The 27592-nt window shown below is 38.8% G+C and overlaps 1 protein-coding gene across 5 annotated transcripts in view; it reads right to left on the minus strand.

Annotated features, from left to right (window-relative positions):
• Nucleotides 1-27592, minus strand: part of CTNND2 (catenin delta 2) — a 942602-nt gene that overhangs the window by 437044 nt on the left and 477966 nt on the right. For all 5 annotated transcript variants that reach the window (XM_031666708.1, XM_031666706.1, XM_031666707.1 and 2 more), the window contains 2 exons: nucleotides 706-740; nucleotides 205-321 (listed from right to left, as the gene is read on the minus strand). In XM_031666708.1, coding sequence (XP_031522568.1) covers nucleotides 205-321; nucleotides 706-740 — 152 coding nt within the window. The remainder of the gene's footprint in view (nucleotides 1-204; nucleotides 322-705; nucleotides 741-27592) is intronic.

The following is a 27592-nucleotide window of genomic DNA, read 5'->3' on the forward strand; positions in this document are numbered from 1 at the left end:
TTAAAAGAGTTTATACTCTAATGTGAACTGAGGTGGGATAATGTAGGAAGGGAATAGACGAGACGGAGTGAAATGGATAAAACAAGCATAAAAATATCCTGCAATCCTCATTTGATATGGCTCATAACAGTAATGATATTAGAAATAACGACATAATACTCCTATATTTCAACTGTCTTCAAGCATAACTGCTAGGTGACTTACTTTCACCTGTAGAATAATCCTGTGGGTCAAGTATTCCTGATTCCTGTAGTGACCTAATACAGGAGTCCACCAGCTCGAGACCTGTTGTAAGCTCATCTTCGATATCTTTTTGACCATCTGAAATAAAATATTTTAAAGTGATGAACAAACACTTGGTATATTATTCTTTAAGATTTAGGTTATCATTTAATCATGGAAAATATCCTAATCAAATATATTACCTCTATGAAGTTTTCATTAGCTATTCCATCATAATTTTTGGTCAACCAGCATTAAAGCCAAGGTCAGCAATTTCATGTACCCTTGAAGAGCCATAGTTACTACAGAATTGAAAGACGTAACTTCTAATAAATTGTGAGCTGTCGTAACAACTTCATCTAATTTTTACTATCGGGATGTTTTCCTATTACTTTTCTAAGTCTCATTCTAAAGTTCATAAGAAAAGTCATCAGTAGAGATATGTGTAGAAGTGTAAGTGTTCATCAATAAGATAGACGTTACCTTGTGACTGCCAATGAAACTGCTCTTCTGCTGAACTGTAAAAAAAGAATACAGAGATATAATGCATTGATTAGAAAAGAAGAAAACCCTAAAATCTAAGACACAAAGGCACATTAGGGTTAAGCGACAGTGTCTCCGTGGCATTTCCTTTCATTTCTTACTGTGAAAAGGGATTCCACTTTTATACAGTTTTAATTTTAATCCATTTGCTGTATATTCCTTTTGATTCACAAGTATTAGCATGTTTTAAATGGACATTGTTCAGTAATTATCAGAAGAGCTCATTTTTTACAAAGCCCAACCTGTTAGACTCATTCTTTACAATAGTCTATATAGATGCAGTTTTACTCAATTTTAGCTATTTTAGAATAGGATCATGTAGACTTTGTAAGGTAGCCTAACATGGAAATAACGATCTCTTTTCTTATTAGAGAGAAGAAATAAATCTTTGCCTCCATTTAGCCATATCACATTAAAATTTCCATTTAGTTGATTATTAAGAGTTTAATTTAAAAATTATAACACTTTACCACCAACTAAATACACATTTCCAAAAGTCTCAATAATACATCTTATAAAATGACCCAGACGGAAAGGTTTTTCCATATACATATGCCAAAGAGACTGTATAGAGTGGCTCTATATAGGTAACAGAGATTTATTTTGAAGGATTAAATACAAAATAAATAGTTTCTAAATACGAGCAACTCTTCCATTGTGTATGCAAACACTTCCTACATGCCCCTTTTATATGTAAATAATTGGTGAGAAATCTACATGTTAATTCCTGAAAGGCATCGTTTTGAGAATGATTTTGTACACTTATTTCATGATATTTTACTCTGTTCAAGCAGCTTCTATGAATAGCTCATTAGTTTCACAAGAGCATGTGGATTGTAGACCTTTTGTCTGTACCTTAGAGGTGGGTTCTGAATACATTTACGGAGAAAAAGGGAATTCTGGATATAAATCAGTGTTCAGAAAAGCCATGACTGGCATAAATGAAAACAAGAGTAGTCCATTAAGAGACATGTGACTGTTACAGGGTATCTTGCCCCTGAGTCAATCCATACTAGGAAACTGGACAATGGTTTCATAATGATGAGAGCTATAGACAATATTGATACCTGAAATGATAATATTTCAAATTCAGTCCAATGCAACTCTTTCTTGCATCAAAAAGATGTGACATTATATAATACTAACATCTGACTACAAAGTTTAGCCCTTAAAATAGAAACGTAATCCCAAAATCATTTTAAAGATGATTTTAAAAATTATAAAAACATTTAAAAAATTATGGGACAGGTTCACTTAGTAAGTGGAATTTAATAGAAAGTAGTCCCATCTTATTATTCAAGAATCACCAATTCAAAAATCAGAACAGTAGTTATCCTGGTTATTTTAATCCTCTAAGTCTATGGATCGTTACTTTTCAAGAATGTGAATACCAAAATACTAGTGTTTAAAGATCAGTCCCATTGGTCATTTGCAGAAGCTAGACTAGAACTCAGGCATATGGGTTCTGAGTAATTCCGAATGCTTACTTGTGTCAGAATCACCTGTCGCACTTTTTAAGTATATGTATTTTGTGGCCCAACCATAGACCTACAAGATGAAAAAGTCTGTGGATTAGGCTGGGAGCCTGCATTGCGTAACAAGCTTCTGTGACGATCCTTGCATACTTCTAACTTTGAAAAATACTAGATATTATTTTCATTAATCATCCATTATTAATTCAGGGCTCCCCACAACTTCATTCTTCTATATTTTAAAGCTGGACAAATTCTCAAGGTGGTATAACATACAGATAGAAAACACTTCCATATTGATAGTGGGTTGAACAGAGGGCCCCCCTCTCTCAAAATATATGTCCTCATCAAAACCCTAAGACCTGTGAATGGTAACATATTTGGGAAAAGTGTTTTTGCAGGTGTAATTAAGTTAATAATCTTCAGATGAGGTCATCCTGGATCATCTAGGCGGGCCCTAAATCCAATCACAGATGTGCTTTTAAGAGATAGAAGAGAGACAAAAACGGAGAAGGGCAGGCCATGTGAAAACGGGGGCAGAGACTGGAGTGATGCAGGCACAAGTCAAGGAATGCCTGAAGTCATCAGAACTTGAAAGAGGTAGGGAAGGAAACTCCCCTGGAGTCTTTGCAGGAAACCCAGCCCTGCTGACACTTTGATTTTGAACTTTTGGTCTCCAAAACCAGGAGAGAATAAATTTCTATTGTTTTAAGTCACTCGGTTGTGGTAATTTGCTATGACAGTGCCAGGAAACAGATCCAACAAAAAAGTTCTCGTGTTATGTCCTCCAGGATTTGCTGCTATCTCTATACTAGTACTTTCCTTCACCAGTACAGCTATTTACTAAGTGGTTCCTGTATACCAAGGTCCAGTTAATTCACAACAATCACAAATCTCTTCTTTATAGATGGGGAATAACAGATGTAGTAATGTTGAAAAACTTGGCCAAACAGCTCCTAAGGATCCCAGCAGGGATTTAAACTGATGTGTGAACTCCTAAACTCAAATTCTTTTTTTAAAACCTTTATTTCCGTGATACATGTGAAGGTTTGTTACATAGGTAAACTCATGGCATGGGAGTTTGTTGTACAGATTATTTCATCACCCAGGAATTAAGCCCAGAACCCAATAGTTATCTCTTCTGCTTCTCCACCTCCTCCCACCCTCCACCCTCAAATAGACCCCAGTGTCAGTTGTTTCCTTCTTTGTGTTCATAATTTCTCATCATTTAGCTCCCACTTGTAAGTGAGAACATGCAGTCTTTGGTTTTCTGTCTCTGCATTAGTTTGCTAAGGATAATGGCCTCCAGCTCCGTCCATATTCCTGCAAAGGACATGATCTCATTCTTTTTTATGGCTGCATAGTATTCCATGGTGTATATGTATCATGTCTTCTTTAATCAACCTATCATTGATGGGCATTTAGGTTGATTCCATGTCTTTGCTATTGTAAATAGTGCTGCAATGAACATTTGTGTGCATGTGTGTCTTTATGGTAGAAAAATTAATATTCCTCTGTAATGGGATTGTTGGGTTCAATGGTAGTTCTGCTTTTAGCTCTTTGAGGAATCACCATACTGCTTTCTACAACGGTTGCACTAATTTGTATTCCCACCAACAGTGTGTAAGTGTTCCCTTCTCTCCTCAACCTCTCCAGCATCTATTATTTTTTTACTTTTTAGTAACAGCCACTCTTTCAAAATCAAAAGTCATGGAGGGGCTAGGCATGGTGCCTCTTGCCTCTAACCCTGGCTCATGTTTATAATCCCAGTGATTTGGGAGGGTGAAGCAGGGGGATGGTTTGAGGTCAGGAGTTCCAGACTAGCCTGGGCAACATAGCAGGACCTCATCTCTACAAAATCTTTTTAAAAATTAGCAAGGCATGTTGGCACATGCCTCTATTTCTAGCTAATTGGGAGGTCAACATGGGAAGATTCTTTGAGTCCAGGAGTTTGAGGCTGCAGTGAGCTGAGGTTGCACCACTGTCCCTCATCACCCCAACCTAGGCAACAGAGTAAGACCCCTGCCTCTAAAAAATTTAAAAATAATTTAAAAAAATTTGTGCAAGGAAACATGCTTAGGTTGCCACCCATTTTAGGTGATATGAGTGAGGGTGTCAATGGAAGTAATTCCCAGTGCTCAGTAAAGTTCAGCACTCCTCTCATTGTAGGTATTTTGAGGAACACACTCTGCTCAGCTCCCTTGAACATGGATGGGGTCGCAAAAGCCTATGAGAGGAAGTGACAAGTGCCACTTTATGCCCAAGCACAGACGAATAAGCATGAGGTCTTCACGCTTTCTCTCTCTCTTAAGCCCTGTGTTGAGATGCATGCCTGAGTATGTGGAATGGAGACCTCTGCCAACCCACAGAGAACACAGAGCACCAGTGAGAAATAAACCATTGTTGTGTTAAAACTCTGTAATTAGAGGGCTGTTTGATCCCAAAGAATAAATGTCACACTGACCAATACAAAAAGGTGAATTCCTAAGGCATTTCTTGCTCTTGATCTTCAATTTCTGCAGTGCAGAGTTGGAAGAAAATGTCCAGGGTAACCCTAGTACAAATAAGGTGGTGCCGATTTTATGTACAGGTGTTGATTTTATGTTTAGGACTACACATCATGCTATTAGATATTTATTTTTCTGTTCATCTCTTTCAAATGTGTTTCAATTTTATGATGCAACAGAAAAAAGAAGAAACTCTTTTTATTATAATTTAAAAAATATAATTGGAAGTGAATATAAAACTGTCTAAAACACAGGCAACTTCCTTTTGGGCAGACAAAAGGCATTAATCACTTCAATGGTTTCCCTGGTTTCTTTGGCACAGTTAAAATGCATTAAAAGTATGACTGATCATAGAGAATGGAAGTCTCAAGAGAAAGCTGGTTTGGATTTTATTTCCTTTAAGTGCACACTTTAATCTCTTAGCTAGGAGATTGTATGCAATTGCCTATTTATGTATTTGATTCCTTGTTTTGAAAATTGCTCTAAGGTAGATGCTTTCTAAAAAGCAAACAAACTACTTATTTATTCAATAAACATGGATTATGCCTGGCTTTCAGACATTCTCATATCAGGTGTCTAGGAATCACCTGTGGTAAATTTTCTCTCAATTACATAATTCAATTTAATAGAATAGAAAAGTCATTTTTGAAGGCGTTATAACTTAAATGCATGTTCAATTTCAGGAAACAAAGTTTGCTTTTACTGTTGAAATGCTATTTTATGAAATAGAAATCACCTTGAAGAAATAAATGTAAAACCAACTATAGACATAATTTTGATCAGTCCATATGTGTTTGAATACACCTAAATATAAGATCCAGAACCTACTGACTGTGAGAAAAACATGTATTTAAGACAAAGACAACACCATAAATAACACTTAGCCTTTAAATACATAAAGACATCAGTGATGCTAGGAAAGAAATTTTGAAACAATACATTAAAAGCAAAAATCCTAATAGCTAATATTTATACAGGTCTCATTTGGCAGCAGACAACAGTCTAACTGATTGATAGTTAATCCTCATATTAAAACTTTTGAGAGAGGTAATATTTTCCCATTTTAGAGACAATAAAACCAAGGTAAAAAGATGGAGGTTCCTCAGTCAGTTAGTAGTGGAGGCATGGTTATGACCTTGGTTTTCTGGTTCCAGAGTCTATAGAAATGTGTGACCCACTATTCCAGTCATACATTTGGCTACATCAAAAATAAAATCTTATGTGGCTAAAAAACTCCTACCAGAAACCAAGTTGTAAAACAAGCCATATCCTGGGAGAAAATATTTGCAAGGCATATAACTTGCAAAGGCTTACTTTCCAGAATATATAATGAACTCCAATGAATCAATAAGATAGAGATTTAAAAATCAAATAGAAGAGAGGTCATCAGACATGTATAATAGCTGATGTATAGCCAAAAAAAAAAAAAAAAAAAAGTATGGCCACTGAACACATTAAAAGTATTTGAGGGATAAATATTAAACAAAGATACCTCCTCACACACCATAAACTGTCCAAAAATTTGAAAGTCTGACAACATTAAGTGTTGGGGAAGAAATGCGGAAATAACTCATACATTGTAGGAGGGAGACTAAATTAGTGAAACACACAGGTGACTTGTGGGATAGTACCTGGTACATGTAATACCTAATGTAATACCTAATCACCCAGGAATATTGCTTCTATGCAGAGACTCCAGGAAAACATCTGCACCTTTGCCCAGGAGACTTGTACAAGATTGTTCATGCCTACATTGTTGTAATAGCAAGACAATGGAAACCCAGCCTATGTGTTCCAGCAATAGAAAAATAGACAAATATAATAATATGATTACATATCATACATGAGGGGTCTTCAAAAAGTTTATGGAAAATGCATATTATGAAAAATTTATGTGTAGATTTCAAAAATTTGTGGCACCCAAATAAACTGATATTACCTGGTTATAACATGTCTGAACATGATCTAATTTGACACACTAACGAGGGTAAGACATCAGTCTGAAAAGAGCTCTTGTGGGCCAGGCGTGGTGGCTCACGCCTATAATCCCAGCACTTTGCGAGGCTGAGGCAGGTCAATCACCTGAGGTTGGGAGTTCGAGACCAGCCTTACCATCATGGAGAAACCCCGTCTCTACGAAAAATACAAAAGTAGCTGGGTGTGATGGCACATGCCTGTAATCCCAGCTACTTGGGAGACTGAGGCAGAAGAATCACTTGAACTTAGGAGGTAGAGGTTTCGGTGAGCCAAGATCAGGCCATTGCACTCCAGCATGGGCAACAAGAGTAAAACTCTGTCTCAAAAAATAAAAAAAGAAAGAAAAAAAGAAAAGAGTTCTTATTACAGCAACATGAATTCTGCCAAAATTGAAGCAAGAATAAATATCAAATTTACAGGAAGCTTGGTTGGAAGAATGGCAAAATCACTGATGCCTTACAAAAACTTTATGGGAATAAAGCCACCAAAGAAATCATCATTTTATAAATGGATAACTTGTTTGAAGAAGGGACAAGATGATGACGAAGATGAATCTTGCAATGGCAGACCATCCACATCAATTTGTAAGGAGCAGGGTCGGGCCTGGTTAGTACTTGGATATTGGGAGAAATAGAGTTCCATTTTTCCACAAACCTTTTGAAATCCCCTCATATGACATACTTATGGAATAAATACTACTTGGCAGATAAACTAAATTAGCCAGATGCATATGTAGTTCTTAAAAAGAAAATACAGAGAAAAAAATGGAAGTTGTCAATAAGATATGTAATGCAGGATCCCAATTATGTGAATTTTAGAAACACTGAATAAACAATAACGTTTATAAATATACACATTAATATATACACACGTGTCTCTCTCGTGAGAGAAAGAGAAAATAAAAATCTATGAACTGAAAAGGTATCAAATTCAAGATGGTGGTGGTGGCTCTACAGGGGTCAGGAGGGTGAAGAAAATTGAGTCTAAGGAAAGATAACTTTCCTCTCACTTTTTATCTCCAACATTTTATGTATGAAAAAAATGACAAAATGACCTGAAATTATTATGACAAAATGTTAACATTATTTTTAAAATATCTTTGATACTTGGAAGAGAAAAAATTCCCCATGATTCCTGCACTTAGAAATACGCTTAGTTAAATGCTTAGATAAACCCCCGTGATTGCAACCTTTATAATATTCTTATCGCTGTTAGAATCACTCCCAGTTTAAACTCAAATGATGCCAAACAACTCTGAAATACATAATTACAAATAATAATGGCATCAACTGTTTAGAGATATATTAACTTCTTTTTCCATTTCATATGTGAGACAAATGACAGTGTCATTTTTACAATGTTTTAAGTTTGATTTAGTTTGAACATTTCAAGTAAGCAACCAATAACTTTCAAGTTCAGAGGGCATGAAACAGGAAGCACCCTGTTGTAAACCCAAAGATAACCTTTGACTCCTTGAGAAGTGATTTCCACCTCATCATTCCAACATCATAGCCTTAGTAACTATCTGCAGGCCATTTCTAATAAAAATATATATATGAAAGTTCAAAGCATTTTCTTAATGCCAGGAAAAGACACAAAGCAAACCATTACTAGAGATATTCCATCTGTTATGAACCTGCTCCAATATACTTTTATTGTCGTTTTCAACTTTTTGATGCCTAAAGCATCAATCTCTACATTGTATCATGTGGTGTATTATTGCTTACAATATCTTTCAAAATGAAATAAAGGTACAGAACTATGAGTTTTTTTGTTAGTCTGCTTTTGAGTTAAGCAACGTACCTAAAACATAAGCCATAGAAACTACTGGGAAATAAATTGCTTCAAAACTGATCTTTGGCCGGGAGTGGTGGCTCATGCCTGTAATCCCAGCACTTTGGGAGGCCGAGGTGGGCGAATCACAAGGTCAGGAGTTTGAGATCAGCCTGGCCAACATAATGAAACCCCATCTCTGCTAAAAATACAAAAAATTAGCTGGGCGTGGTGTCAGGCGCCTGTAATCCCAGCTACTTGGGAGGCTGAGGCAGGAGAATCACTTGAACCGGGGAGGTGGAGGTTGCGGTGAGCTGAGATCGTGCCACTGCACTCCAGCCTGGGTGACAGTGTGAGACTTTGTCTCAAAAACAAAAACTAAAACAAAAACAAAAAAAACTGACATTTCATTCTAATCTATAGGAAAAAAGATCTTTATATTGATGATGTCCATATGACTTGACCTTGTATTTGGACAGCAAAACATTTTTAATATATAGTTTTGCATGCAGCACCTCACAAGAATAACCATGGATTGCAAAATAAAATGCCCGTAGTCAAAAGCCGCAAGTACTGTGAAAATGTAATGTATTTAGTTAAAAATGGGGAGGAGTGGTCCCCCACTGAGCTTGGCTCTAGGCTGCTGTTGCCCTTATCCATTAGCACACTATGTCCAGAATCACTGGTTTGGGTTGCTGAATAACACCACTCTCCGCAGAACGTTTTGTGGAACTGATTTCCCTTTGGTCGGCTGCCTGTGGTCTCTACACTTGTTTGTGATATAATCCCAAGTGAATGTCCTAATATCTCTGTCATGCAATTAGAATGTCTTTTTTCTTTCTTAGATTGTACATCTTCTTTTTGCTTTAACTATTGCCATCAAAAACACAACTTGACGGCTATTATGAACATTTTTACAGGCTACAATGGATAGCTACAGAATCTCAAAACCTGGTATATCTTGACGAAGTATGGAACTGCTTCCTCTTTTATGAGATTGTTACCCAGTGTCATGCCTATGTGAATTCTGACCCCACTTTAAATCTGCTTATCTTTAGGAAACTAGACCCCTGAGGTCAGAAGCTCCCACTTCTGACCAAACTGGCTAAGACTGGTGGGAACCAATACAGCAGCTCATCTGACCTCTGAAGAACCTCTAACTCCATTATAATCTGATTTCCATGCTAAATGATGCTCCCACTAGCACAATGACCGTTGGCAATCACCATGACAACAACTGGAAGAAACCATAAAAGGACAAAAGGAAAGTGGCACCTCCAGTTCTGAGAACCTCCTCCAGTTCTGTCCCTTCCCAGAAAAGACATGAATGTTCTTCCCCTTGCTTTTCACGCCCAGCCCCTTCATTCAAGATACCCTATGTCTGTGACTTTCCAGCTGTCACCCCAGTCACACACCTACTTCTTGATTTCATGGCCACTGAATATAGCTTGCTCTGCTTGATCCTTACTTTTGGTTTTGCATATTGGCTTTGAGGCACCAAACAGGAAAACACCCCACTTTGAGGGGGACTAGCTTTGTTGGTTAACATGTTGTTAAAATGGCTTTTATGGCTTATTGACTATGGCTTACTCTAATCTATTTCATCACTTGGAGTACACTGTGGTCCACTGGGGGAGGGCCAAAATGGGGCCAATATGGGGAAACGGGAAGAGTGGACATTAAAAAAATACCCAGGCATGGTGGTGTCTGCATCTAAGCAGCCAGACACAACGAGTCCCAGAGAAAAGGGTAACACAGTCACCACAAACTCTTGGTGAGTGCTCACTGTGGCTCTGAGGATAAGAAAGAGAGGTGTAGTGCCAGCTGTCTATGACTTTGCAGACTGGTAGGTGCACTGGTAGGTAAACACACAGAACTGGGGGTTTGCTGCCTAACGGGATATGATCAAGACGCTTCTGCCTTACACTCTCTAAGTCTCTGTTTCCTCATTTGTAAAATAGGGATATCACTAGAATTTTCCCCATAGTGATCTTACAAAAGTTAAGGGTATAAAATACAAAAAAATCCATAGAACATTTCCAGGAACACAGGATGCAGGACGGCCCCCCGCTTTACCCACCCTCCAAAAGTTAAGCTACCATTATCACATAGAGAAGAACAGAGGCCTGTGAGCGAATTCACAGAATTGAAAGACGAACGTAAGCCAACCATATGGCATTCAACTTGTCTATACCTGGGGACCAATACATATGATCAAAAATGTAAGTTACAGGCTCTGCAGAATTTATATTGTCTACCTTTTTTTCCCCCACACTGAAATGGAGAAGAAACAAAGCAGTCTGTGACGTATAAAGAAAGATGACTTGCTTCAAAGCCGTAAGTTTTTAAATCAGTGCTGCTCAGGATGCCTTTCCTGGCAACTACTACTGTTCTGGCCATAGTAAAAGCCATCAAGACTGTTTGCTATTTTCAAGACCACAGGAGAAAATAAATCGGAACTAAATTGCCACTATTAATTTCTTTTTAGTTTGAGGCAGGGGAAATTCATATTCTTAAGCTAATTTTGTTGGCACTGGTGACTGACAATTGTCCAAGCAACTGACACTGCAACGTGGTAATAGCTCCCACGCCATGGCCTGGACACACACGACTCCTGTGTTTATCACAGAGTATCACAGCACTGTCCCGTCTGTGGGCCAGGCAGCTAGAGCCAAACCAGGGAGAATTCACATAAATTCTGTTTTGTTTTAATTTCTTCAAAATAAATATTCTAGTTTCTAACAGCCACAAAGAAGGCTAAGTCACCCTAAATGTTCTGTCTACACACAAGCCAAGCTGTCACTGTGGGAAAGAAATGCATTCATATTTTTCTTCTTCAAATTCTTTCATAGCTTCAAAGTTGATTGTACTTATACTACAACAGACAGATTATGAGTAAAATTCAATATCAGAAGCAGCAACAAAGGGTGTATTATAGAGTAGAAAATTCTAACACTGTAGCTCCTTCTATAGTATTCTGGGAAGCTTCTCATGCATGGGGCTAGGTATTATTTTTCAAATGCTCCTAACAGTACATGAGAAATTTACAGTAAAGTAACATTTCCAAACACCAACTATGTTAGAAAATAATGTATCACAGCATCTTTGCCAGTGGGCATTCCATAAATTGGAATGTAGTAAGTTGAAATTCCGGTTGACCAGGGGTACTGTTCACCAGTTGACTGTTAGGTCTCCTAATACAGTGTTTTGAAGCGTTTTCAAACCATCAAACTGAACAGTTGGTGTCCTTTGTGTGCTTGGTGTATACTGCGGCATTCTATATGCTGCAATGATGCTTCTGTTTTGGGGACATTATACCTCACAGTCAGATGCTGATTAACTCGAACACTTCACTCCCTGATCCTCAGAGTGAAGAGGGAGCTCACTGCATCTTTCAGGTGGATGATCCACAACTGAGATTTCTGCAGGAGAAGAGTACTTAGTTTGTTTGCTGATGGAAGTGGCATGTGTATCAAGGTTCCCAGACATTTCAAGTTTCAGTCTTTTGCATTCAATGTATTTTTGTTCCCAGAATAATCCCTGTTGTCAGATCATCTCAGTTAAGGCAGCTCCTTAATTGTGGAGACCTTTCTGAGCAAACAGACGGGGTCAAGCTTACGTTTTCCTGGCTTCCTGTGATCCTGTGTGTGATATTATGTGCAGGAGTGTGTGAATGTGTGTTGTTGCATACATGTGTGAACTCATTCTGTTCCTCTAAAATGCACTGGTGTGCTCATAGCTTTTCTTTCCTCTGTTGTTGCTTCCTACATATGTCATCTACTATAGGTATATCAAACCCTGAATATTGGATTTGACTGCATTTGCTATGATTTTATTAATATAAGCAAAGCTAACACCTCTTAGACATGTAATGAAAATACATGTGAATAACCATTGCTGATTTCACAAGAAAGAAAAAAATAATATATTTTTTTGTTTTTTTTTTTGAGGATCAACAGAAGATTGGTAAATATAAGTTTCAATCTTAGTGCCTTTATAGAGCCGAAACCGTGTAATAGTCACGTACAACAATTTTTTGTGGTGTTACAGATCTATACTTCCTTAAGAGCAATAGTGGCCTTTTGACCACCTGAGGCATCTGAAACCATCTGAACATTTCGTTAAAAGGTTTAGTGGATGCACAAATGTTCATTAGAGTTCTATTCGTAATTCTCAAAAACTACAAATAACAAATGTTCTACAAGTGAACGGTCACACACACCGATATATCCACACCAAGGAAATGTATGTGTAACATGCAACAACTCTCAAAGGAATTGTACTGAGTGAAAAAGAGGAATAACATTCTTGAAATACAAAATTGTGGATCTGGAGAACAGATTAGTGGTTGCCAGGGCATAGGGACGGAGAACGGGGTGTGTGGGTACAAAGGGGTAGCATGGGGAAGCCTTGCAGTCATGGAATAGTTTTAAATCTTGATTGTGGCATGGTTACATACAGCCACTGACATGATAAAACTGCATGGAACTAAACACGCATACACACACATACACACATACACACACATCAGTGCATATAAAACTGGGGAAATCTGTTGGTTGTAGCAATGTTGATTCTGGTTGTCATATTGTACTACTTATGCAAGATGTGACTATTGGAGGGGCTAGGTGAAGTTAGAAGAGACGTGTGTGTGTGTGTGTGTGTGTACGTGTGTGTGTGTGTGGCATGTCATAAAAATCTATAGTTATTTCAAAATAAAAAAGCAAAAAAAAAAAAAATTAGAGGAATGTGGTTTTATACCACTGTGTTTTCTTTCCCCAGACTGGTTCTTTTATGTGGAATTTGCTACACAATTATTTCCACGTAATAATTAAACTAGAATTTTTGTAAAAAACATTGGGACTAGTGAAGTAACAAGGTAGAAAAGAAGGAAGGAAGATGGAATAAAGTAAGAAAAGAGAAAAAAGAAACCATTGTTGACTTCTGATTATCCCTTTGTTCTTCCTTCTTCTGCCAGGGCTCAGGTGACCCTGCCCTGGACTCATCTCTGCTTTGTTCTGTGAATGAAGGAGTTATCCCTGGAGCATAATACACCAATCATACTGCCCACTGCCAATCAGAGACAAGAAATTGTGCTGCTACTGAAGGAAAACTCATCCATTATATGTAAGATTCCCTGCTCATCAGGATCCTGTATTCGCTTCCATTGCCATATGTTCTCAGGGAAAATTAAAAATGATATTTTGGCTTTCAATACGGGAGCAGAGTACATGTCTTAATGCATACTACGTGAGTTCAGGAGACCTCACACAATATACTTCATTGGCTCTCTGGAAGCATATTTACTATGATTTGCAGGGTAACTACTGCAGCGTCAGTCTGCTTCCACTCCCCTATCCTAATGCCTGGAAAGGGGTCTCCTTGATTGATTATGTGTCTGTTGCCTTCCATATTTATTGTTGTGAAAAAAAATTACACATTAAAAAATTACTTTGTTTCCAGCATTTAGCATGGATACTTGAAATGGGAAAGATGGAGCAGCCTCCCCACCTTCTCCAGGTACACAGCAGCTGCATGTGTCCTGAAATTCTCCTTTCAAGAAAGAATGAGGATTTGAATGAGAGGTCTGACGAAACAACCACACTGCCAGTCGAATGTATAAAATCATTTTAAAAGCCATGAATTGAAATTCCTACTAATGTTCTTAACATATTTAAAGCATATCTTTAATCATTCTTGAGATTCTTTACATCCATCTATCCATTTTCCATTGGAAATGTCCCTTGAAATCTACTCTCCTTAACTGCCTTGGTTGGGGATTTTTATCATCTCTTGCCCGGTGGTATAAAGAGCTCTGTGCCTGGGTGGTATGAATAACTTCTCATTGACAAAGATTCTCTCCTTGACCAAATGTTCGTTGGGCGATTCTGAGCTCTCTGACTTCCATGATCTTCCCTAGACAGTGCAGTTCTAGCAACAACCCTGCTAAGTCAGTTTCACCCACATCCTCCACGTCTGATCAGGTTCTTACACCTGCATCAGCCTCCAGGTGATGTTGGATCCCCTCAGCTTGCCTTTAGCAAACATCCTGTTAGGTCAGGTTAGCCAGAATCCTTCTTGCCCCTGATGTTTCCTCTCAGTAATTTTCTGTCCATTGACCCCCACCCTCCTCCTCCGTGATAAATTCCCACTTTTCCATGTTGTATTTGAAGTTGAGCCTAATCCCTCTCCTCCACTATCAAACCCCACTGTTGTAGCCCCCCTTGAAAAACACAAGTCATCCTTCCTATTCTTTATCAAGTATCATTGAATACTTTTTTATTGCCACCATCACAGCTTCCTTACTGCTCAAGAGAAATGTGAAGGAAGTCATATCTTATCCATAGCCTGAGTCTACACATATGTACTCAGATAACATTATGAGGGCTGGCTTCATGGGCCTGAGATCTGTGCAGTTGCACACAGTGCCACACTCAGAAGGCCCCATGCTTGGCTTAATGCTCTGCTATTGCCCTCTTAAAACTCTGGACGACTCTATCTTTGAGCTTATTTTTGCAAGTGAAATCTGACAGGTCAATGGAGCATGTGCAGAATGAAGGAGATATGCACAATCCACATTCCTCTGTTCCTTGCTGCCTCGTTCACATAGAGCATTTGCAATGCCCTGATGGACTCATGATGTGTTGTGGGAGTTGAGTGAGACTCAAGCCAGTACAAGGTAAATGTGTTACGTTTATGGCAGAGTAAGCAGGAGTGCTGTCAGCTCCAAAAGACCACGCTTTCCCTTCAAGCCAGAACTTACTTTGAATGAAGAAGGCAATGACCTTCTGAAATACATGAACAATTGAGGAGCCCTGTCATCTCCTTTCTTACTCAGGTCAGCCAATCAGTTAAGTTGAAAATGATAACTTGGAAAGGAAAAGTCAGGGCCATTCATAGTTCCATCTGCTTTCATTCATTTCTAACTCACCAGTAAGAGAATGTTGGTGGAATACGTGCATATTAAGAAATGAAAGAAACACAGTTGAGGCGGTTTTGCACAGTGTTTCTCCTGTTGCAGTAAGAACAAGCACACAGAAATGCATGAGCTACGAAATATGAACTGTAAAAGTTCAGTGATTCTGCAAACAAGTTAAATGCTCTTATATTTGCGTTTAAATCTGGAATAGCACAATACGCAGATAAATAGTAAAATCTGTGCTAACAACTTAAAATTTTAAGTTTTCTTTACTTATAATTATACTAAATAGTATGTAAAAAACAATACTTATAATTATACTAAATAGTATGTAAAAAACAACACTATGACAAGTTGAGAGCAAGACAGTGGAAGAAAGCATTTTCCCATATGCTTTTTTTTTTTTTTTTTGAGACAGTCTCACTCTGTTGCCCAGGCTGAAGTGCAGTGGTGCCATTTCGGCTCACTGCAACCTTTGCCTCCCGAGTGCAAGTGATTTTCCTGCATCAGCCTCCAGAGTAGCTGGGACTACAGGCATGCACTGCCATGCCCAGCTATTTTTTTTTTTGTATTTTTATTAGAGATGAGGCTTGACCATGTTGGCTAGACTGGTCTTGGACTCCTGACCTCAAGTGATCCACCTGCCTCAGCCTCTCAAACTGCTGAGATTACAGGTATGAGCCACTATGCTCAGCCCCCATCTGCTTTTTGAACAACAGATCCCAAATTTGCATTTTGCATTGGGCATTGTGAAATATGTGAACATGACTGACCTCAAATGGCCACTGTGGTGATTCAATAATAAGGTACATGAAGGTCCCAGGCACAAACAGGACATCAAGACATCCTCCCCTGCCTCTCCCAGACTTCATTCCACCCCACTGTCTCTCTCATTCTTCATGCCTGCAGTCTTTCTGCTCCCATCAATTATCTCCACTGTCAGTGAAATCCACATCCTTGTATTAGCCTGTTTTCATGCTGCTGATAAAGACATACTCAAGACTGAGAGGAAAAGGAGCTTTAACTAGACTCATAGTTCCACATGGCTGGGGAGGTCTCAGAATCATGAGGGGAGGTGAAAGGTACTTCTTAACATGGTGACAGCAGGAGAAAATGGGAAACAAGCAAAAGCAGGAACCCCTGATAAACCCATCAGTTCTCACGAGACTCACTCACCACCACGAGAACAGCATGAAAAACACCACCCCCATGATTCAATTACCTCTCCTGGGTCCCTCCTACAACACGTGGGAATTCTGGAAGACACAATTCAAGTTGAGATGTGGTGGAGACACAGCCAAACCATATCAATCCTAGAGACAAAATCTGACCATCAGCAATCCCCGGTTCAAAAGCCTTCAGTGGTTGTCCATCACCTATGAGATCAAGTCCCAGCTCCTTGGAAAGCATGTTCCAACTGTGAAGACCTCCGTGACCTAACTTGAGGGCCCCGTCTCAGCCACCTGCCTTAGATGAGGCCAACTGAGTGAAGCTTTGTATCCTCTGAGACTCCACAGTAGCTTTATCCCTTATCAAAACAGGCTAGGATTCTTTGTCTTTCAGCATTTGTCTTTCTGGACTGGGAGCTCCTTGAGAACAGAGACTAAACAACATTCTTCCTTTTTTGTTGCATTGGGAAGCTGTGTTCCTGGTACTCACAAAACAGGTGTTCACAAATGGAGGTCACCACAGTTAGTAAAGTGCAGGACCTCTTCTTAATATTCTAAGTGTGCTCTGCATTTACTTCGTTGAATCTTGCCTTTAGAATTGTACCGTCACAAAAAGGGACTACAACACTTTTATTCAACTTTCATCATAAAGCATCACTGGAAGAAGTGAGCAATCTACCGAGTGGATATTTTGATTTGTATAACCTCATTCGGAAGGAGAACATTCACGAATCAGTTCCTGAGCTACAGTCATGCTCCTTTGTCCTCATCCTGTATATTAATATTAAATGCTTTAAGAACACATCATGGCAAATCCTTTTACGAAAACAATGAAACTTTAACTTATATTTTTATATCCCTAAATTTACATATGGTCTTCCCCCCCACTCCCTCTAAACGTAGGATATACCTTGATTTAAGAGAAAGCTACAGGGACTAACTTATTCCTCTGTAGGGAAGGGGATGGGGGTGGTGTTTACATATACGAGGAAAATCCACCCTTTTCAAGTGCCACTGCATGTGACGGCACTTAAGAGTCATCTTTATGCTTTTTAGCTGTTAAACTCCATCCATCCTATAAACTTGAGTAAACTAATTTCCTTTTCCCTAATTAAGCCCAATGCCATATTTCATTCACTCAAGCTTTCTATTAAATGAAACATTATTTTCACTTATAAATGTTCCATGATGTGTTCCTAGTGGCTTCTAATTGGGGACAATTATAAAAAGATAAATCAGAACTCATCAGCAGCAGCTGTCATGAGCATGTCCCTGTTCTGCCTCTGGTGCCCACGTGTTTGTTTAAGGCACCCGGGCAGAGCAGGACCCGGAGTGAGCCCTGATGAAGCAGCTCGGGAAATTCGCAGGCTGCCAGGACATTCTTCATTTTTTAATTTGTTGATGTAATGTGGCTAGAGTGGAACTGACAAAACCCTCATCACCTAATGTGCTTAATGGTCTAAATGAAATGAGTTGGTGGTGTTGGTTTAGTTCCTCTTGGACCCATTTCTAAGTCATACAAGCCATCGATAAATTGCTCTAATGAGCCCTTCTCTCAGAAAATGCACCACAGAAGATTAGGCTTTGGCATTTTGTATAGATTTTCCAAAAGCATTGGAAAAACGAAGTGATGAAAGAGTCTCTAGGAAGCGGGTTCTCGCACCCCTCAAAGCACAGGCCATTATCAACGTAGGGGAAAACGATACCCTAACTGCAACTGAGTTTTCTTTCATTTTCTTTTCCTATTCAGGAAGAAACAACTAGAAAAACAAATGTAATTTTTGTTTTGTTTTGGCTGTAATTGCTGGAGTTAGTCTTCATTTTCACTACTAGAAAATAAAGGGGCTGGGCACTGTGGTTCATGCCTGTAATCTCAACACTTTGGGAGGCCGAGGTGGGCAGATCATGAGGTCAGGAGTTTGAGACAAGCCTGGCCAATATGGTGAAAACCAGTCTCTACTAAAAATACAAAAATTAGCCAGGTGTGGTGGCACGTGCCTGTAGTCCCAGATACTCGGGAGGCTGAGACAGGAGAATCACCGGAGTGGAGGTTGCAGTGAGCCGAGACTGCGCCACTGCACTCCAGCCTGGGCGACAGGGTTAGACTCCATCTCAAAAACGGGATTTTTTTTTTTTTTCTTTTTACCATTAAGAGTTAGTATAAAAAACACAGACAGGGCCAGGTGCGGTGGCTCACGCCTGTAATCCCAGCACTTTGGGAGGCCGAGGAGGGCGGATCACGAGGTCAGGAGATCAAGATCAGCCTGGCTAACACAGTGAAAACCCGTCTCTACTAAAAAATACAAAAAATTAGCCAGGTGTAGTGGTGGGCGTCTGTAGTCCCAGCTACTCGGGAGGCTGAGGCAGCGGAATGGCGTGAACCCGGGAGGCAGAGCTTGCAGTGAGCAGAAATCCCACCACTGCACTCCAGCCTGGGCAACAGAGCGAGACTCCGTCTCAAAACAAAACAAAACAAAACAAAACAAAACACAGACAGAAAGGAGTAACATGTTGGAATAGGACATAAAACAAACAAAAACAATAATAATAATTCTTCCAAAGTCAGGTTAATTCAAAAATAATGATGTAGGTGAGGATGACTTGATTACAAAAAAAAAAAGCTTACAGAGAATAAAAACCATACTTCCTTTCCTTTGTCTCTTTTGATCTTCAAAATACAGGAAAATTCCCAAAACATCAAATCCTCTTGAAATTTAGAATTTTAATTAATGCACTATCCTGGGAAATGACTCCATTTTCCCCCATAGTGAACAGACAAACTGGACTCAGAATGTCAATGTAGTAAACGGATGAAAACATGTGTTTCTTTATTTGGTCATCATCTACTGTTTAATTAACATACTCATACATGTGTATACACATTCATACACCACCATCACCACCACTACCATTATTCCTTTCGTCCTACTGTGGAAGTTGGGACAGTATTTTGTGTCAGGGAAGAGAGAGCAGAAATGCCAGTATTTAACCTTAGGATTAATATATGGAAAATGCAATCTTATGTGGTTTGAGCCAGATTTTGAAAGAAATGATGGGATAAAATTAGATGGCAGAATGGAGGGAAATCCCATGGGAGTGTCAACATGGCCGATTTCTAACATGAGATAATGATGAAAGGAGAATCAAAATCAATAACTTACTTAATTCAGTTTAACATTTCTAAAACCACTATCCAGTTTATCTGGATAATCTGAACTATGCAAAGGGGTCATACTTAATATCTCTTTTTTTATTTTCAAAGATTCAATTGAGAACCCATCATGCTAAAATATGGGTTGTGTATTTCAATGGGATCGAGCAGTTTAATGTGTCTGAATCTTTAAAGGATATCATAACTATTTGAAAGAAACAATGAATCTATACTATCTATGGAGAATTAGTCAGTAGAACTATCATCATAGAAAATAAATCATATTGGACAGCTATTCTTCACTGAGGTTATATAATTTAGTAGAGGATTTTTATGGACTTTCTTCTTTTTCCTGACCCTCTTTTGGTGGAAGGCATTCTATTGCTTGTACGCCCTGAGCCGGTATTCTACAACTTAAGGTGAAAGGTGACGTAAAACTCTTGGAGGTGAACTCAGCTAAAAACCCATTAAGTCCACAGAGGGCAGGAAGGCAACCTGCTTGGTTAAACAGGTCTAGTCAGTTAACCTAGACACACTTAGGTCAGCAATGCATATGATGGATTAAAGTTAGCCACATATCCTTGCCATTTCATCCATTAAGAAGGGATGCCAAATGTTTTCCCTCGTCTTGTCTCTGGACTTGCCAGTGATCTATTGAGACATAAAATACAACTGAAGTGATGCTCTGAAACTTTCTAACATCTTAAGTCAAGGCTTAAGAGATCAACAGCTGTAGATTCCCTTCACATGACCGAATGCTGCTTCTTGGAAGCTAGCCTCCGTATAAAGACTTAGGCTACTCTGCTGACAACCATGCTGTGGGGAAGCCCGCATTAGCAAGGTGGAGAGAGGGGCCACACAGAGAAGCATGGAGGTGACAGACCTGTGAGTGAAGCCCTCTGAAACCTTCCTCTGAGCCCTACCACCAGAATAAATTGCCTCAGTTATTGCCACGTGGAGTAAAAGAACCACCCAGACGTGCCCTGCTTGCATTCTAGACCCAGAGGCTCCGGGCAAGTAACATGGTGTTGTTAAAGCTGCTAAGGTTTGGGCTAGTTTGTTAAAGAATGGCAGATAACCAAAATAATATGCACAGCACAGAAACACTCCTTGGCCATAAACAGTAGCAAAGTGACTTGTAAATCTGCATGGTATATTGTATGTCTGCATTTTATTTTGAAGAAAAGATACTTGTAGACACGCGGGGTTAAACATTTACCTATCTGCTTCATTGCATTCTGGGTAAATATTCTATTTTATTTAATTGTTAAATAAAATGCTCAATGGACTAGATGCACTCCATTCTGTCAGTTTCTGAGGTTGAGGCCTTTTTTTTTTTTTTTATGTTAAGGGCTTAAGGACTGTTACTTTGAGAAAAACTATAGTTTGAAATGGAAATGATATATAAATTATAAATTAATATCTGACAACATAGAAAGTGTTGCAAGTTAGCATAAATTGGCCATATGAGGACATGGGCGGAAAAAAAAGATCCAAACTGTGTGAAATTTAGCAGGGAAGACATCTGGGCAGAAATGTGGTTTGAGCCAGATTTTGAAAGAAATGACGGGATAAAATTAGATGGCAGAATGGAGGGAAATCCCATGGGAGTGTCGACATGGCCGATTTCTAACATGAGATAAAGATGAAAGGAGAATCAAAATCAATAACTTACTTAATTCAGTTTAACATTTCTAAAACCACTACAGCTAGGTGGGCGTGACTCTGCAGAATAGAATCCAGCCTGTGAAATACTTCTTTTAGTTCTGCTGTGGTGGTGAAGCGGGGAGGGGATGAAGGTGACGATGTCAACTGAACAGTGATATTTGAGACTCTTTCAGAGAGAATATCTTTGAGAGGATAGGCCAAATAAAATGATAAGCAAAAGAATAAAAATTACAAGGAAATGAGGAAGTATTGCTGGGGCACTTTGTTTTGGATTCATTACTGTAACTGTGTGTGTATGTGCATTTTTTGCAACAACAAATATCTTAATATCTTAGGTTTCTCTAAAGGGGTTGAAATCTGTGATTTAATGGAATTTTATAGGGAAAAAAAAATCTGTAAAACAGACACAAAGTGGGAGTATATTTACTCCACATCAAGTTTTTCAGAGATGTCATTTTAAGACCACCAATCTACGTTAAAATGATTTACTATAACATAAACAAGTGCTCTATATCACTGGTCATTAAGGAGATGCACATTAAAGCCAAAATGAGATGCTGATGCACATCCACTTGAATGACTGTTTTTAAAACAATTGACACCATCAAATGTCAGCAAGGCTGTTGTATCAGGCTATTCTTGCACTGTTAAAAGGAAATACCTGAGGGTGGGTAATTTATTAAAAAGATACAGATTTAATTGGTTCATGGTTCTGCAGGATGTAGGAAGCGTGGTTGTGCCTGCTTCTGGGGAGGTCTCAGGAAGCTTCCAGTCATGGCAGAAGGAAAAGGGGAAGCAGGTGCATCAATGGTGAGAATGGGAGCCAGAGAGTGAGAAAGGGGTGTGGGTAGGTGCCACACACTTTTAAACAACCAGACCTTCTGTGAACGAAGAGTGAAAGCTCAGTCACTATCACAAAGACAGCACCAAGCCATGAGGGATCTGCCCCCATGACACAAATACCTCTCACCAGACCCCACCTCCTGCATTGGGAATTACAATTCAACATGAGATCGGGGTAGGAACAAATATCCAAACTATATCCGTTGTGAAGCTGCCAAATTCAAATAGGTGGTTGTGTAAAATTGTCCAGCTACTTTGGGGAACAGTCAGGGAGTTTATTTAAGAACTAAACATATACCTACCCAAAGTGCCAGTGGTTCCAAACCAAGATATCTTCCCAAGAAACATAAAGCATATATTTACAAAAAGACTTGTAAAAGAATGTACTTAGTAGTTTTATCCATAATTGTCCCAAACTGGAGTAAGTCCAGTAACTAATCAATAAGAGAATGAATCAACAATTTGTAGTATATTTATACAATAGAAAGCTCCTCAGCTATGTACAGGATGGAAATGCCAATACATGCAGCAGCATGGAGGAATCCCAATGCTTCCTGCTCAGTGAAAGAAGACTTACACAAAATAAAACAAGTCATTGATTCCACTCAATATGGAATTCTTCAACGAGCAAAACTAATCCATGGTAGGAAACAAAACAAAACAAAACAGAGCAGTAGTTGCCTTAGAGAGAATAAGGTGGGGATTTACTGGAAGGGACATGAACCAACTTCCTGGGAAGATAGCATAATATTCTATATCTTGATGAGGTTTAGGTTACACATCTGCATGCATTTGTCAAAATTTGTTGAGTGGTACCCCTAAGACTGGTGCATTTCCTTGTGTGTAAATTGTACCTCAAAGGAAAAAATTGGGGCTGAAAGTAAAGATGAAAATCGAGTTATTAATATGCACAATAAACTATGTAGGGGGAAGTGTACTGATGTCTGTGACTTTCTATGAAATGTGTCAACAAATAAAATGGATAAGCATTTTGAAAGAGAGATGGGTAGAAAAAGGGATATGTGATAAATCAAGTATATTAAACTGTTAATGGTAGAATGTAGTAGTAGAAGTCTTCCCCTTGTTAGATTCTTTCAACTTTTCTGTATGTTTTTTATATAATTAAATGTTAGAAAGAAATACCTCCTATATTAACAGTATAGGAAAAGAATGAATCCCATATCCCAGGCTCAAACATGTTGTGTAGTATGCCAGAAAGAAAAAGCCAAATTCTCCAAGTAAATAGATTATGTAATCAAATCAAACTAGATAACTGCAAAGAAAATATAGTATGCATAAGTGTAACATACACACAAACATTAATTGACAAAATGCATGAGGTTATTTTTCTCCAATGATAATCCAAATAAGACATTTTACTTTATTACAGAAATAGAGATATCCAGTGTCACGAGATAAATAGCTACGTTGACTGATACTCTATTTACAGATTAGCAAACTTTTCCTTTTTTATTTATTTATTTATTTATTTATTTATTTTTATTTTTGAGACAGAGTCTCACTCTGTTGCCCAGGATGGAGTACAGTGGCACGATCTCGGTTCACTGCAAGCTCTGCCTGCTGGGTTCATGCCATTCTCCCGCCTCAGCCTCCCAAGTAGCTGGGACTACAGGCAGGCACCTGCCACCACGCCTGGCTTTTTTTTTTTTTTTTTTTTTGTATTTTTAGTAGAGACGGGGTTTCACTATGTTAGCCAGGATGGTATCGATCTCCTGACCTCGTGATCCGCCCACCTTGGCCTCCCAAAGTACAGGGATTACAAGTGTGAGCCACTGTGCCCTGCTGTCTGGCAAATGTTTTCTGTAAAGGCACAGCTATTTCAGGCTTTACAAGCCCTAGGTCTCCACTGTCGTTACTAAACTCTGGTGTCATAGGGCAAAAGCAGCCACAGAAACAACATAGGCAAATGGATGCTGCTGTGTTCCCATACATTTTTATACAAAAACAGACCAACTCCTATTCTATTTGACTGAAGAACATTCATATTAAATTTCTCTTCAACCTCACATCACAGATTTTATAGTATTTATAATGCAAATATTGGTTTCAGATAGTATAATTCAACTGGGATGTCAAACCTCAAGTCTTCCAATTCAAGAGACTTTAGGAACACAGTTCTATTATCTGAAGGCTTTTTTACAGGATGGTTTTTGGGTTGGGGTTTGCTTTGGAGCCCAGCTCTTGCTTTCAAATTCACTGGGTGTCAAACATTCACTTTTCTTGGTTGGTTGAGTGCTTACTCATGGGGACTTTAGTATTCACATATAATGGCGAAGATAAAATAAGTTGTGAATATAACTAGGAGTGTTGAGATAACTGGAATAGGAGAACGATGACGGCAGGGCAGAGTTAGGTGCCTCTGAGTCCTACAGGCAAAAGTAGACTCCGTTTCCTTCCTGAGCACCAACTCTCGGGTGCTGGCACAATGGGAGAAGCAATCACTACCAAGGCACAATCCCTATCCTTCAGGAATATACACTGTTGGTTGGAAGAGCACCAGTGGGCAACAGACGAGTGGGAGAAAGATTCACCCATTATAAAGACCTTTTCACAGTCAGAGCTGTCTGAGTTGAATTTTATACCTGAAGAGAGAGAAAAAGCTCACTATCCCTGGAAGCATTCAAGGAGAGGCAGAAAGATCTACAACCAGACTATTTATCAGAGCAATTTCTCAATGAGGAAGAACCTTCTAAATCCAGAATCTGATGTATAAGGTCACAACTTACAAATTCAATTTGATATTGGAAGAGAGAAAATACAAGATTTTATAGATTATTCTGACTGACAGGGCCTTCTTCCTCATCATGCACAGTATTTTAAAGTATTTTTACATGTATCTGCTTTTTTCTTTATCCAGAATTCAGCAAACTGCCATGGTCAGTGTCTTCCCAAAGATGTTCGTTACTCTTTCCTTGGTTTTGACTGATTCAAAAAGAATGAAACATTTGTAAACATCCATCCTTGTATCTCAAATTAGACGCTAAAGCATACGCTATTTTATTTAGAACAAAGGATTTCAAAAATTTAACCCATGATATTTGCTGACAGTTTTAAAATGACACAAATGGCACTGATTACTTTCAAGCTCTTTTAGTTTCCTAATATTTCCCTTTTGAATTGAAAGATAAATTCAGTGAAAATGAAATAACTACAGCACCTCAGTTTATTGACATTTTGGTATTTTATTAATTAGTCACGCCTTAAAATGTTAACTTACAAATGGAAAGGATGTGTATCTAAAAATACAGGCCAGCCTATTCCACTAAATCTAAGTATGCTAAAGACATATTTTCCCAATATTGAAATAAATTCACTAGTTTCCTTGAAATATTCCAGAGTACCAACTGGAAATATAAAAGCACTCTAAAAACCCAATAATATGCTTTTTCGGTGTATGCATTTGTCACTCCATGGTAAAGTTTACTTAATTATTGTTATGTATTTCCATCTTTTTAAGACTGAGCCAATTAGGTTACCTCCTTATGTGTGTGAGTTACTGAGCTGCAGAAAAATTACTGCATATTCATGACAGTAATTCTCAAATTCTTATAAAAGAAATAAAGTTGGATTTAAGATATTCATAACTTTCCCAAGAGAGCATTTTCTGACAAGGGAACAAGTAAGAGTTTGGATAATCTGTCATCATCTTTACGCGCCTAATCTGTGCTCACCACTGTGCCCGGAATTGGAGGAGAAAAGAAAATGAACAGCGTTCCTGCCTTCCAGATGCATGAGAATCCAGTAAGTGGGCACCAAGTCTAAGATTTGACACGATCAGAAAGCGTGTCGGGAATGATTTTGTGTAAGGGAGGAAATGGCAGACATGCCAACGGAGACATGATGTGAGAACTAAACTGTGAAGACTGAGGGGAGTAAATAAGGAATAGGGATGTGGTCTGAGCTTGAATTGGGCATAATAAGGGAAAGAGCGTTTGGGGTTGAAGGCACACATGAGTGTGAACCCAGAGAGTGAGTCTGGGACAGAGACAATATCCTCAAATGCCTGGAGCAAAGGAGGTGCCTTCAGGAAGGAAGAGGAGAGGACGGTAATAGGAGGTGGTCCCAGATGATAAACTGGGGAACCCAAATGCCAATATTTGGCATTTATTCTGGAACGACTTAAGTGTCTTTGGAGGTTTCCGGGTACTAGGCTGCCCTGCTTATAGAAGGTAGTGAGAAGAATTTCCCACAAGCACCCTCACACAAGCACTGCAAGTTCAGGGGTGACTAGGCCTCTTCTGAAGTACAAGATCTCAAAATTAGCACCTTGGGGGTTCCCTGCAGGGTCAGTATAGGCTGTTATGTGTTATCTCAACTCAGCATTCTCAGGGTGTGTGTGACAACATGGGAGAAGAACCTGATGATCTAACCTCAACTGATGCTGATGAGAGTCTTGGTTGGGAAGAAATATTAAGAGGATCTCGAATGTACACAAAATGGCCAGCTGTGCATTTTGGACTGGATATACATAACTAGGAGAAGAGGATCGTCATCTTCAAAGGACTTTCAATAAGGTAAAGGCATACCAATTACAAAAATACAACCACAAATGCAGATTCAATTATATGCTTCCATTTCTTTCGTTCATTCATTCAATCAACAGATACACATGCATTCTAGTCCACAATGTACAGGCATTCTTTTAAATGCTGAGGATTCAATGTCAGCAATACAAGCAGGCACAATCGTGATTATAGAATGTGGTGAACAGGATGGGCTGTCTGGGAAGCAGTTGTTAGGGAGCTTCCAAATTCTAATACATGAACTACATGTGGTGCTGAGAAAAGCATATGGTTCCATATTAAAAATCTGTGCCTCATTTCAGAGTCACACTTGATAAAAGGTCTGAGTTTTTAAAGGTGATTAAGTTGACTGCCATCTTTGGAATTAGATTTAAAGAATGTAAGAAGCAGCAAATGACTAGGAATGAACAGGATTCTTAATCTTCATGATCTACAGTTTATGAAAGGAGGCTATTTGGATGTTAATCTTGTCCACATACAAGATTAACATGTTCTCTGCAATATCAACAATGTCCTAATTACTTAGGCCAGTTGAGATTCGATACTTTAATCAGTATCTGGAAAAACATGATTTAATCCCTTCCCAAAGACATGCTTCAATTTTAACTTTATTAGCAATAGCAAGACAGTCCTCCCTAAGGGACTTACTTCTTTTATGGAAAATCTAAACTACATGGCATTCTGTCCTTCATTATTTATCCCTTTCCCCAGGGCAAGTCAACATAGCTACTAAAACGTGGCTGCTTTAAAAGTTACATGTGTTCAATGTCTTAAAGTACCTTGGAGTTAAATATCCAAATGTTA

The sequence above is a fragment of the Papio anubis genome, chromosome 5, assembly GCF_008728515.1.
Source record: "Papio anubis isolate 15944 chromosome 5, Panubis1.0, whole genome shotgun sequence".
Lineage (NCBI taxonomy): Eukaryota > Metazoa > Chordata > Mammalia > Primates > Cercopithecidae > Papio > Papio anubis.